The sequence below is a fragment of the Mus caroli genome, chromosome 2, assembly GCF_900094665.2.
Source record: "Mus caroli chromosome 2, CAROLI_EIJ_v1.1, whole genome shotgun sequence".
NCBI classification, from domain to species: Eukaryota; Metazoa; Chordata; class Mammalia; order Rodentia; family Muridae; genus Mus; species Mus caroli.
In genome coordinates, this window is record NC_034571.1 from 140,959,695 (window position 1) to 140,969,049 (window position 9,355).

The following is a 9,355-nucleotide window of genomic DNA, read 5'->3' on the forward strand; positions in this document are numbered from 1 at the left end:
TTTGTTTTGGTTTTTCAAGTCAGGGTTTCTCTGTGTCCTGGAACTCATTTTGTAGACCAGGCTGGCCTCGAACTCAGAAATCCGCCTGCCTCTGCCTCCCGAGTGCTGGGATTAAAGGCGTGCGCCACCACGCCCGGCTCCTGAATCATCTTTATAAAATGTTGCCTCTTTTCAAAATCAGGCATACCTTGAATAAGTTTTTGTTGGTGGTACAAAGGAGAAGCCCAGTTTCCCCCTAAACTATCTATGGACAGTCAGTTTCTCACGGTTTACAATGGCATGGGTACCATATATCCAATGTTTTGGACACATATTTACTTCCATCAGTGAGGCCACATCAATTGCACATCTTGCTCCTTTTCCAGTGACTGACTTTTCCTTTGCCTGGACATGTGAGTTTTATAAAAATCTAATATTTATTAGGTTTCCTATTAATACACACAAAATAAAGGTTTTTTTTATTCTTTTGAATATTCAGACTGACTTTGGGGGAAATGGGCATTTTTAGAACCTAGAGTCTTCAAGTGCACTGGCATGAACTAGTTCTTCATTGAATTGTCTCTTTTTCAATCTCCGTAACATTTGATTACTTCCTACTTAAAGACAACATACCGAATTTTATTGATTTCTTATGTAAGTCCATGTTTTCTGTTTTGCTTTTTGTTAGTTAGTTAGTTAGTTAGTTAGTTAGTTAGTTAGTTAGTTAGTTTGAGACAGGGTCTCTCTACAGAGTCCTGGTTGTCAAGGAATTCTCTATGTAGACCAGGCTGGTTTCAACTCACAGAGATCTTCCTACCTTTGCTTCCTGGGTGCTGGAATTAAAGGCATGTACCACCACACTCAGCCTGTAAGTTCATGTCTTAATTTGAGATTATGTTGTTTTATTGGTTATAATTATTTAAAATACATATTATCTTAAAACCATAAATTTCACTTTTTATGTTTAAAATCATTATAGTTATTTCTTTGACAATTTTATACATATTTGCAAGACATTTTGATTACTTTCTCCCTACACTCTCTCTTATCTCATTCCTACTCATTTCAGTCTCCATTCCTACTCATCCTCTTCCCAGATTCATGACTCTTGGTTTTGCTGTGGGACCATTTAGTTAAACCGTCTGTGTGACCACTGGATTGGAACTATCCACTGGAGCCAGTTATGGTTACCAGAGGGTATACAACTGAAAGCAATGGATCTCTGTTTCCCTAAATTTATCTTTAGGATATAGTTAGTTTAGCAGTCAGGAATAAGGACCCCCCAGTCCCTCCTTATCCTTGCCTGGCTTTTGATGGGCCCATTCTTGTACAGACTCCATATTGTCATACAGGTTGTTGAAAGTTGATTATAATGGCTATGTCAGGCCAAAGGATGGCATTTCACAGCCCTTCTCTTCTTAACCATCTTCCACTTCCTAACAAATTTCTACTCCCTCTTCTGAGCCATGGTATAGTTTATGTGTCTTGTTTAGAGCTGAGCATTCAGCTCACACTTCTTAGCACAGAGTGAAGCCATAAGATTCTGCCTTCATTGCAGTTCACTGGAAAATAGAGGCTTCTCTGCTTAGGGCTGATAGTGGTAGTTGCCTCTGGATGTTAATGTACACATTTCAAAGGTGGACCTTTTGTTTTTTGACACAGGATCTCATATAGCTTTGGCTGGCTTTGAACTCACTATGTAACTGAGAATGACCTTGAACTTCTAATCCTCTTTTGCTCTTAAAAAAATGCATTGAGTCTATTTAGTGGTGTCAGTATATGCATGGATGTGAGACCATCTACCCGAACATGGGTAGCCTCAAAGGGCTGCATCCCTGAGCAAAACTGACTCTACTCCCCTGAGCATCCATCAACTACCAGTGTCTTTTCAGGTAGGGGTGGGACTTCATGAACTCTGCCTTCACCCATGCTGTCTTGATCTTGTGCTGATCTTGTGCATGCAGTCACGGCTGCTGTGAGTCCATATATACAACATCCCCTCCACATCCAAAGAACACGGTTTTGTTGCAGTCATCTATTATATTGGCTTTTTATTAGATATTTTCTTCATTTACATTTCAAATGCTATCCCAAAAGTTCCCTAAACCCTACCCCCAACCCTGCTCCCCTACCCACCCACTCCCACTTCTTGACCCTGGTGTTCTCCTGTACTGGGGCATATAAAGTTTGCAAGACCAAGGGGCCTCTATTCCCAATGATGGCCAACTAGGCCATCTTCTGATACATATGCAGCTAGAGACACAAGCTCTGGGGGTACTGATTAGTTCATACATATTGTTGTTCCACCTATAGGGTTGCAGACCCCTTCAGCTCCTTGGGTACTTTCTCTAGTTTCTCCATTGGAGACCCTGTGTTCCATCCTATAGATGACTGTGAGCATCCACTTCTGTATTTGCCAGGCACTGGCATAGCCTCACAAGAGACAGCTATATCAAGGGGCTTTTCAGCAAAATCTTGCTGGCATATGCAATAGTGTCTGCATTTGGTATATTGGGTTTTCAAAATCTCCCTAACTCTACTTCTGCAATGATCCCTGAGCCTTGGGAGTGGGGAGAGTGATGTCTATTTTTCATCTAAGGTCAGGATAAAGAAGGCAATAACCAAATATATTCACAAGAAGAAAAAAAGAAGAATTATCCAGCACACATCATAATTTATAAAAACTAGAAAAACCCAAACAGTCTGTTTGGGGGCGTTGATGTAAGAACTGCAGTTCTGGAGCTCTCCCAGGTGTAAAATGCTACTGAGAAACCAGGATGTTTGAGTTCAAAGTAGCATAATTCCTGTCTAGAGGCACTGCTCTGCAAACTGATAGCTGGTGGATGAGAACACTTCCATTTTCTTTATCATTAGGTGTGTTGTTCTTATTCTTATTCATCTAGAATTAGTAAATCTCTGTTCAATGACTTTTCAGGTGACTCCTACTTGTGGTGTGGTCTGAATCTACCACAGAGCACGGCTCATAGACTGGAAAGATCACTACTTCCTGAGGGTAATGAAAAATGAAAAATATCTGACTCTTGTTATGCTACTAGGTCAGTAGTCTGGGAGTGGGGGAAGGATAAACATTGGGTTACAATAAGCATCTAGGGGATAGTAGTCTTTCTAAAGTTCATTAGTAAGTGTCTTAGTCACTGTTCTATTGATGTGAAGATATACCATGACCACTGCAATTCTTATAAGAGAAAGCATTTAATTGGGGGCTTGCTTAGAGTTTTGGAAGCATAGTCTGTTATCATCATGGTAGGGAGCATAGCAAGAGGCATGTCAGGAATGATGCTGGAGAAGTAACTACTTCCAACTAAAGCTACATCCTGATAATCCACAGGCAGAGAAAGTGGGGGAGAGGGGCAGGGCAAGAAAGAGGCATGGAGTGGAGAAGTAAAAAGGGGGGCTACATTCACTGATAGAATTCCTCCAACAAGGCCACACCTACTTCAAAAGGTCACTACCTCCTGATCTAATTCTAGCAAACAGTTGCCCCCTCTGGTGGCTAAGCATTCAAATATATAAACCTATGTGGGCCCTTCTTCTTCAAACCACCACAATAGGTGAAGATAAACAGTGAAGACATATCCATGGAAAGGAATTTGACGAGTATGCTATTTAATGTAGAGAGTATGAAGGTCTCTTTCTGGAGTCCAGAGTATAGCTCATAGAGCTTTTTCCTGCTAGAAAACTTGGTGATTAAAATGAGATTTTTCTGTGGAATTGGGTAGTCTGAAGTTGTCAGGCTGATGTTTGCCTCCTACCCCACGGTGGTCTCCTTCCCAGACTTGACCTTTCTACACCTGCATTGTATAAATGGCCTGCTGATGAGATTCTTTTGGTGCCACGCCCTAACATAGATCAGGGAGGTGCTGGTGATTTGGATGGAAGCAGTACTTGCAAACACCAGGGACAGGTGCACAGGAAGGGTCTCTTCAGTGTCAGAGGTGGGCAACTGTGGTCAAAGGCCAAAGTGGTCACTATGTAGTTTTCAACAGTCTTATTGAAACACTGCCACTCTCATCAGTCTCCACAGAGTCTATGATTGACAAGAAACAAAGGCAAAATGGAGATAGTTGGCCTAGATACCCAGATACTCCAAAATGTCAGAACAGTTCTTCTCTGGCTTCTCTAGAGTGTTAGACCCTGGTAAAGGCGTCTCAGGTAGGACTCAGTGTTTTCTAGTTCATCAGTGCTTCTCAAATATGTATTATGACATGTCCTCTAAAGATTTTTAGATATGGTTCCCTTTTAAAGGCCAGAAGTTTCTAGTGTTGTCCATTACTAAGCGGTGCCAAGGAGATGCTGCTGCTGTTCGTGGTTGGGAGACCACTCCCTGAACAGTGAGACTACAGTCCATCCTACATGTACCAACTTCAGAGACTTGGAAGAAATATGTGAGGAATTTCCTCAAGAGTACAGACCATCTCTGTTGAGAGGAACTTGGGACTTGCCTTCATCTACAGTGTACATGTGATGTCCTGGTAGGAGGGACAGGTAAACATTCATATCCCTGGCCATGTGGGTCATGTCATGAGAGATGGTGATATCTGGGACAATTCATGAGGTCTAGAAGGATGGCCACCAAGCTATCTTGCTGAGATAACTCCACTAAGTGCTCAGCTTCCACCCTCATGCCCATAGCCCACAAAGTTTATTACATGCTGGTGTTTAATGATCTAATTCTATATGATGAATCTGTACAAAGGGGCATTTCTAAAATTCCAGGACATGAAACTGCAGATACTTGCAGAGCTTCTTAAGCCTGTAATTGCTGATTCCTATGAATGGCAGTATCTTCAGAGCAAGGAGCAGGCCTGGATCAGTGCTGTAGGTAAATCCTTGTGGTGGGTCCCAGTCAGAGAAGTCCCTCAGAACAAGTCATTTTCAACAGGTTGAACTTTTTCGAGCCTGGGCTGCTGATGCTGAAGGAACAGATGAGGATCTAAGGAAACAATTCAAATGAGACAGAGGGTGGGGGAGGCTCAGGAAGCTTGTGGGTTTTTTGTCAGGAACACTCTCTATTCAACCATATCCAATTCTTAGCTAGCAGTTGAAAAAATAGGCTCTGGTCTACAGGTGTAACCACCAACTCAAACTCTGCTTGAGGGTGAGCTGTCTGCATCAGGGATTCCCTTTGATCCAGTAGTATTTTTCTTATTGTCCACACCCATTAAGTGCCCCAAAGAATCTTTTGGACTATTGCTTTGTGATGCAAGATCCTAGGAACAGCAGGGGATGTTCTGTCCCAGAAGGTATTGACTACTAGCAGATTTAAGTCAATAGTTAAGATATTAATTATTCTTGATAAGGGGTCTACCACCCCTAAGTGGGGATGTTTCCAGAATTAGGCTGCCCCTTTTCTTGTCCCCCAAAACAAGTGCTAGAGCTTCTTCGGGGTACAGTGCCTGAAGGGAAGACAGTGGGGCCTCTTCTCTCACCCCCTCTTCAGGCTGTGTGTCAGTGAAGGGTCCATAATATAAGAACAGAATTCAGTAGGCTCCTTCCCCTGAATCCAAGGGAGGAGAATGAAGACCAGACAAAGAGCATTTGTTACTCAGGCTCAGCATGCAGGACCAAAGAAGACATGAGCATTCTGAAGCTATGGTGCCTAAGGAACAGAAAGCTACTTTTGTGAGTGGCCAGAGTTGGAGAAGAAGGTTGGCCAGGCCTCTGTAGCTTGCATCCTTTTAGGAATCTTTTGCCCTTAAGACTTAAAAAGGAATTCGGGCAGTTTGTTGCTGGCCCCTCCTCAGGTCTCTAAGCATGGCTTTGTCACTGCTCTTGTATCCCACCTCTGACTCTGCAGTACTCACAACTGTGAAAGGGTGGATACTCATGTTCTGTCTTACATTTTGTAGTTCAGGTAAGGGGCAGGTGTCTAGGCTTTTCTCGAATTTCATACAAATGGTTCTTGTCAGCCTCAGCTTCATGAAGAAAGTTTGTGGTGGTTTTTCCTGAATACAGAAAAATACCAAAGTGAGCAGACCCTTATTGCTACCCATTCATAGACTTGTCTCAGTACTGGGAGAGACCTGGCCTCTCTCTTGAGTGTGAAGTTTTTCCAAGGTCTAGCATTCCCTTCTTAAAGGTGAAAAGTTTTGTAGGGGGTGGTCTCTAGTGTAGAGAGTTAAAGGTTAGGAGGAGGCAGTCTGGTAGAGGCTAGGGGAAATCAGAGGCTGAGTCGCATACCATCAGTGTATTGCCTATCTCAAATTCTCATATTCTATTCAACCAAAGGAAACCTAGGTTTCACTCTCGGTAGGCGCCTGAACTAACCTACATTCCCAGAGGTCAGGCTCTGGTAGGGTATTGGCTCTGCTGATAATTCAGCCCAACGGGATAAAGCTAGATCTGCAGGATGCTGTCATTTGACCTACATTAAGAAAATCCTCATGTTACAGTCACTATGCACCAGCACACTGAATTAGAACAATAGCTTGTATGGTGAGTTTCTTTCTTTCATTTTTATTAGACATTTTCTTTATATACATTTCAAATGCTATCCTGAAAGTTCCCTATACCCTCCCTCTGCCCTGCTCCCCTACCCACCCACTCCCACTTCTTGGCCCTGGCATTCCCCTGTACTGGGGCATATAAAGTTTGCAATACCAAGGGGCCTCTCTGCCCAGTGATGGCCAACTAGGCCATTTTCTGCTACATATGCAGCTAGAGATACAAGCTCTGGGGGTACTGGTTCGTTCATATTGTTATTCCACCTATAGGGTTGCAGACCCCTTCAGCTCCTTGTGTGTTTTCTCTAGTTTCTCCATTGGGAGCTCTGTGTTCCATCTTATAGATGACTATGAGCATCCACTTTGGATTTGCCAGGCACTGGCATAGCCTCATACAAGACAGCTATAACAGGGTCCCTTCAGCAAAATCTTTCTGGCATACGCAATAGTGTCTGGGGTTGGTGGCTGATTATGGGATGGATCCCTGGGTGGGGTAGTCTCTGGATAGTCCATCCTTTCGTCTCAGCTCCAAAATTTGTCTCTGTAACTCCTTTCATGGGTATTTTGTTTGTATGGTGAGTTTCTATTTAGTGTGAGCTCAGAAATCTTCCTCCTGCTTCCTTCCACTGTATCCCCTTAGTCTTTCACTCTTCCCATCCTTTCTTCCCACAAGACCAACTCTGTCTCTAGCAAAGTCATAGTCTTAGCTCACAGGTAAGGTTCCAGCATAAGAGACCTAACAGAACCAGCTAGGTGGTCTAAAGAGATTTCCAGAGGTCTCGACTTTGTACAAGCCCTCTGCCTTTCCTCTGTTGAGGAAGGAGGAATCCTCCCCCATGACCATAGTGTGGCATTGGGAGATGAGCATTGCCATCCTGAGGACATTCTGTGGAGATTCATCATCATTTTAGGATGGAGGTGAATGGGCTACGTGAGCCTGCCAAGGACCCAGAGTAGAAGGGAATTAACTGAGATAAGGAGCTGAGCTGGTATGTGGTTCTCAGGAGAGTTACCTTGTCCTGACAGTCAGCAAGTTTTCCCAGCCTACCTTTTGTTTCTCTTCCTTTCACTTCCTCATTTTTTCCAATGACTTGTTTGTGCATGTGTATGCACATGTGTGTGCATAAAGTCTAGAGTGACAGCAGGAGTGTTCCTCAGCAGCTCTCCATCTTACCTTTTGACACAGGACATGTCACTGAAGCTGAGGCTGACTTACACTAGGCTGGTCAATAGCAGGCCCTCTCCAGACTTTTCTGTCTCTGCCTTTCGGACACTGGGATTGCAGGTGTGCATCTCTGAGCCAGGCTTTTTACATAGGTGATGAGGATCCAAACTCCAGTCCTCATATTTGTGTGGTAAGCACTTTACTGACAGATCCCTCTGCAACCCTCAAACTGTCTTAATTTTTTAATATGTTTGTAAGTTGCCTATACTTCTCTAAAATATCACTTGAGCACGTTTCACTAGAAACTCCAATTAAACTCATTTGATTAACATCATCATCATCAACAACAACAACAACAGCAACAATGTACAAAATACAAAGACAAATACAAAAGGTATGAGAAGAGAATTAAGCAAGGATGGAAGGGGGACACAAGAGAGTAATGGGAGGCGAATATGGTGAAAATACATTATGTACATTTATGAAGTGTCATGATGAAATCTGTTATTGTGCTTAATAAATATATGCTAGCAAAAACTTTTAAAGGTGCTTTTGACATATCTTCAGTCTTTGCCTATGGGATTTTTGTGTAAATATTTTCTTTGTTCAATAGAAAGATCTCCCTAGAAGTGCTTACTCTATGAATTATTATTATTATTATTATTGTTGTTGTTGTTATATTGCATCAAAGTCCAGATCTTCCTGTACCAGCTTTCAAAATGCTGGGACTACATTTGTATACCACCATTCCTGATCTAAAATGAATTCTTTAATTAAGTAAGTACTATAATAAAACAGGATAATATTGCATAGTAATTTTTATGTGAGTAAACTTAATTCAAAAGAATATGTAACTTAGAAAAGTATTCTAAACAATGAAGCCAAATGATTTATATGTAACTCAGCCATGGGTTGAAATGTCTAGCCAAGACAAAAGTGTCCTGCCTGCTTTATCAGGAAACAGCAAGTATAGTGGACAAGATTACCCACCTGTACTTTCAAGAAATTCATGATATGCATCACCCTGTAGGCATATTCATCCTTGCTCTCTTTGTGAAATGCACTCAAAGCAAACTCCACTATGTCAGGTTCACTGATTGGTTTATCGAGTTCGAGAGTATCCTCTTCTGAACACCATGCCTGAGCTCCCTGGACATAGATACCAGAGAGAGCCAATAATATTGTCCAGGGCAGAGCCATCTTCCCTGCTGGCGACAATATGATGCAGGTTCTGTCTCCTGTCTTTGCCCTTACAGCCCTGTTCCTTTAAGTCTAACCCTTAAGTTAATTTCCTGGGCGCCGGACTCCTCCCTCTGTGGATTCTCTTGATCATCACTCCGAGTTCCTTCCCCCTTGGTACCACCTCCCTCAGTCAAAGCTGTTCATTTTCCTCCTGTCCCGGATGGAGCAAAGAGCACCCAGGCAGAGTGGTTTGGAAAGAACAAGTAAGATGAGAGATTGAGGGGCTCCTGATCTGAGTCCTACCACACTTACTACCTGTGACTCACTGGATAGAAGAGCCTTGAAGAGGACGCCCCATGGTCAGGTGTTGAAAGATTGATAACTGGCAGTGTTAGTGAAAGGCAATTTCTGGACATGCCAGTAGAGGGAGACAGTGACTCAGGAAAAGACAGATTAAAGTGGGAAGAACAAGAGCAACTTGATGTCTCTATGCTTGAGCACAAGAGAGGCAGTTGTCTCCTCTTGAGTTGTTCCTAAGGAATGTTTCGCTGTGCCTATGTGATAG

General features: G+C 42.8%; 1 protein-coding gene across 1 annotated transcript; it reads right to left on the reverse strand.

Annotated features, from left to right (window-relative positions):
- Positions 1 to 4,644: 4,644 nt before the first annotated feature.
- LOC110290377 (cystatin-9-like) lies at positions 4,645 to 8,856 on the reverse strand. Its single transcript, XM_021156897.1, has 3 exons — positions 8,599 to 8,856; positions 5,841 to 5,945; positions 4,645 to 4,933 (listed from the first exon to the last, which is right to left on the reverse strand). The coding sequence occupies exons 1-3, from the start codon at positions 8,806 to 8,808 to the stop codon at positions 4,847 to 4,849; spliced, it is 402 nt and encodes a 133-aa protein (XP_021012556.1). The 5' UTR covers positions 8,809 to 8,856; the 3' UTR covers positions 4,645 to 4,846.
- Between the last annotated feature and the right edge of the window lie 499 nt (positions 8,857 to 9,355).

Coding starts and splice junctions, on each gene's coding strand:
- LOC110290377 (XM_021156897.1), bottom strand. CDS start 8,808: ATGGCTCTGCCCTGGACAATATTATTGGCTCTCTCTGGTATCTATGTC. Junction 5,946..8,598: donor TGAATTTCTTGAAAGTACAG/GTGGGTAATCTT, acceptor TTCTGTATTCAG/GAAAAACCACCACAAACTTT. Junction 4,934..5,840: donor CCTTACCTGAACTACAAAAT/GTAAGACAGAAC, acceptor TTGTTTCCTTAG/ATCCTCATCTGTTCCTTCAG.